The 2,500-nt window shown below is 40.8% G+C and overlaps 1 protein-coding gene across 1 annotated transcript in view; it reads left to right on the top strand.

The window, feature by feature from the left end:
• The window catches only part of LOC138020023 (protocadherin Fat 4-like), a 125,303-nt gene that overhangs the window by 10,247 nt on the left and 112,556 nt on the right, over positions 1-2,500 (top strand). The window contains exons 10-11 of the mRNA XM_068867013.1: positions 665-792; positions 1,152-1,285. Coding sequence (XP_068723114.1) covers positions 665-792; positions 1,152-1,285 — 262 coding nt within the window. The remainder of the gene's footprint in view (positions 1-664; positions 793-1,151; positions 1,286-2,500) is intronic.

The following is a 2,500-nucleotide window of genomic DNA, read 5'->3' on the forward strand; positions in this document are numbered from 1 at the left end:
GTGTCCGCAATTTTATCCCCAAATTCTGCTTCTCTGTGTGGATCCCTTTTTTGTCATGTAGGGGTTTACGTTGGAAACATCTCTACACAGGATTAGGTCGTGGTCTTTTGTCCAAGACATCACCGGACTAAAAGAATAAACAACGACACTAAAGTGAACTTTCGAAAATATAACCTCCAACGAAAAAAGGAAAAAAGACAAGCAAATCGGTATTTCTCTCTGTAAACCGATGGGTAAACGGAAGGGCGGCACTGAATGGCGGTACAACTTACTTGGATGATTCTGTAGCACCAGAAGTCATTCAGCCTTCGCTCTGTCAACCTGTATACATGTATGAATTTATAAAAATGTCAAAACTTTGCCACTCTTGCTTTGTACCTTTCTCCGGAATATTTGCACGTACATTCAGGTTTCGGTTAGCAGGTATATTCGTAGGAGGGAGATATTGAACTGATTTGTTTAAAACAGTAGCAGTTACTACTCACGTTTTCTGCACGACGCCAAATCCCTCTGACTCGCGTTCTCTACGCCACGCGGCGCGGTAAATCTGTAGGGTCGAACACGCGCAGGACTGTCGGTTCCCAGATCTAAAGTTCGCAATTATGGATACAGGCGCTTTATAAGTGATTTTATCGTATTTATTGTATTGATTGCGTTTTCGCAGCAATGTACACCGTGAATATTCCAGAAGATGCATTGGTGGGAACTACAATTCTGATACCTGTATGCACTGATAGAGATGCCTCCACAAATAATGATCTACGTTTTGCCATCACCAAGGGAAATGACTTGGTATCTCATATAAAATTCATCATTTATTTTCATTTATGCTCGGCTTACAGTCATTAAATGCAGTTTTTAGATGTTATTAAAAAAAACCTGTCATTTCTTTAATAGCATCTATGGATGATAATTTATCAAAGCTTCAGTTCATAGTCTCGATATGTTGCAATTACCTGAGATTTATTTGTTTCATATGAGGAATGGAAGAAGGTCTGTTGGCATGACCGATATCCCCGAAGATTAAACTTATGGAATTTTCAAAGAAGGGGAATAAGTTATGGTGGTTGTTTGACGCTTTTTACGTTTTCCCCACTGCGTTCACCATTTTGACTCTTAGGACCGTTCAATAAATATCATTTCTTTTTTAGGTTCCTCCTCAGTTTTTCGTGGACAGCTCGACAGGTATTATAACAAGTTATCAAAGCTTCGATTTCGATAAAAGTCCAAACAAATATTCGCTGATTCTCTCAGCTACCGACGCCGGCCAGCCTCCACTTTCTGGGTAAGTAGTGAGTATACTTTGGTATATTTCCAGGTTGAAATTATGACGTAAAGTACGCTTCTTTTCAACAACGACACTTGCTGAGTATCGAATTCCCTTTTTTCAAAGCAAGATTTGGTTTAATTTTATGCTTTTAAGGTTTACATGCCGGTTCGGTTTCGCTTGACTGTTCAAGGAAACAGAAACAGATGTCTTCATCAAAAGAACACAAAGTAACCTAATCCGCACAATACCAATTTCTCTATTCTGCAACTGATATTTAGTGTCTTCGACAAGAGCCTATTACGTGCTAAAAATTTGGGGTTTTCACTCTTCGTAGGAGTTCCATTTCCAAAAATGCTCAAAGTTATCTTCTGAACGTGCTAATAATAATAATAATAATAATAATAATAATAATAATAATAATAATAATAATAATAATAATAATACGCACTACCAGTTGTCACCTACCCTATGTGGACAGTAACATGGCCGCTCGCAGATCTACAACAACTCGATCGCGAAGCTCGCAAGATCATCAAAGAGAATGGAGGCTACCATCCACTCGGTTCAACGGAGTTGCTATACCTTCCAAGGAAGTGTGGAGGCCGGGGACTGAAGTCATTTGAGAGCCTGTATAAGCAGACCAAAGTCAAGACCACAATGAAGCTGTACGCAAACGAAGATCGAACGATGAGTTTAGTGCGCGAGTTTGAAGAGAAGTGCGAACGAGCAGGAAGAAGATCACTCGTAAAGGATGCCAAGAAATTTGCTTTGGAAATGGACATTTCTCTGGACCTTGCATACCCAGATCCCAAAGCGTTGCAAACTGACTCACGTGAGGAATCACATGTTAAAGGAGTAGGGAAAACATTACGAGTGAGAGAAGAAGAGAGAAGCATGAAGGAAGTAAGAGAGCAGCGGTGGCAAGGAAAGCTGTTCGGAGAAAGATGGGATGATAACAAAGTTATTGACTGCTTCACTTGGCTTAGTAAGTGGAAGTCTGCACCTGTGCATACTGTTGCTGGAATCTATGAGTTATACCAGCAATTACTCCCCACTAAGCTGTACCACCAGAGCAAGACGAAGACGCTGACCACCTCGGATACCACGTGTCGTATGTGTGGAAAAGGGCCTGAATCTATGGCCCACGTGATTAGCGGATGTGGTGCCTTGGCACAGACTAAGTACATGCAGAGACACAATACAGCCTTGAAAATCCTTTTCTTCGAGTTC

The sequence above is a fragment of the Montipora capricornis genome, chromosome 10 (genome assembly GCF_036669925.1).
Source record: "Montipora capricornis isolate CH-2021 chromosome 10, ASM3666992v2, whole genome shotgun sequence".
Lineage (NCBI taxonomy): Eukaryota > Metazoa > Cnidaria > Anthozoa > Scleractinia > Acroporidae > Montipora > Montipora capricornis.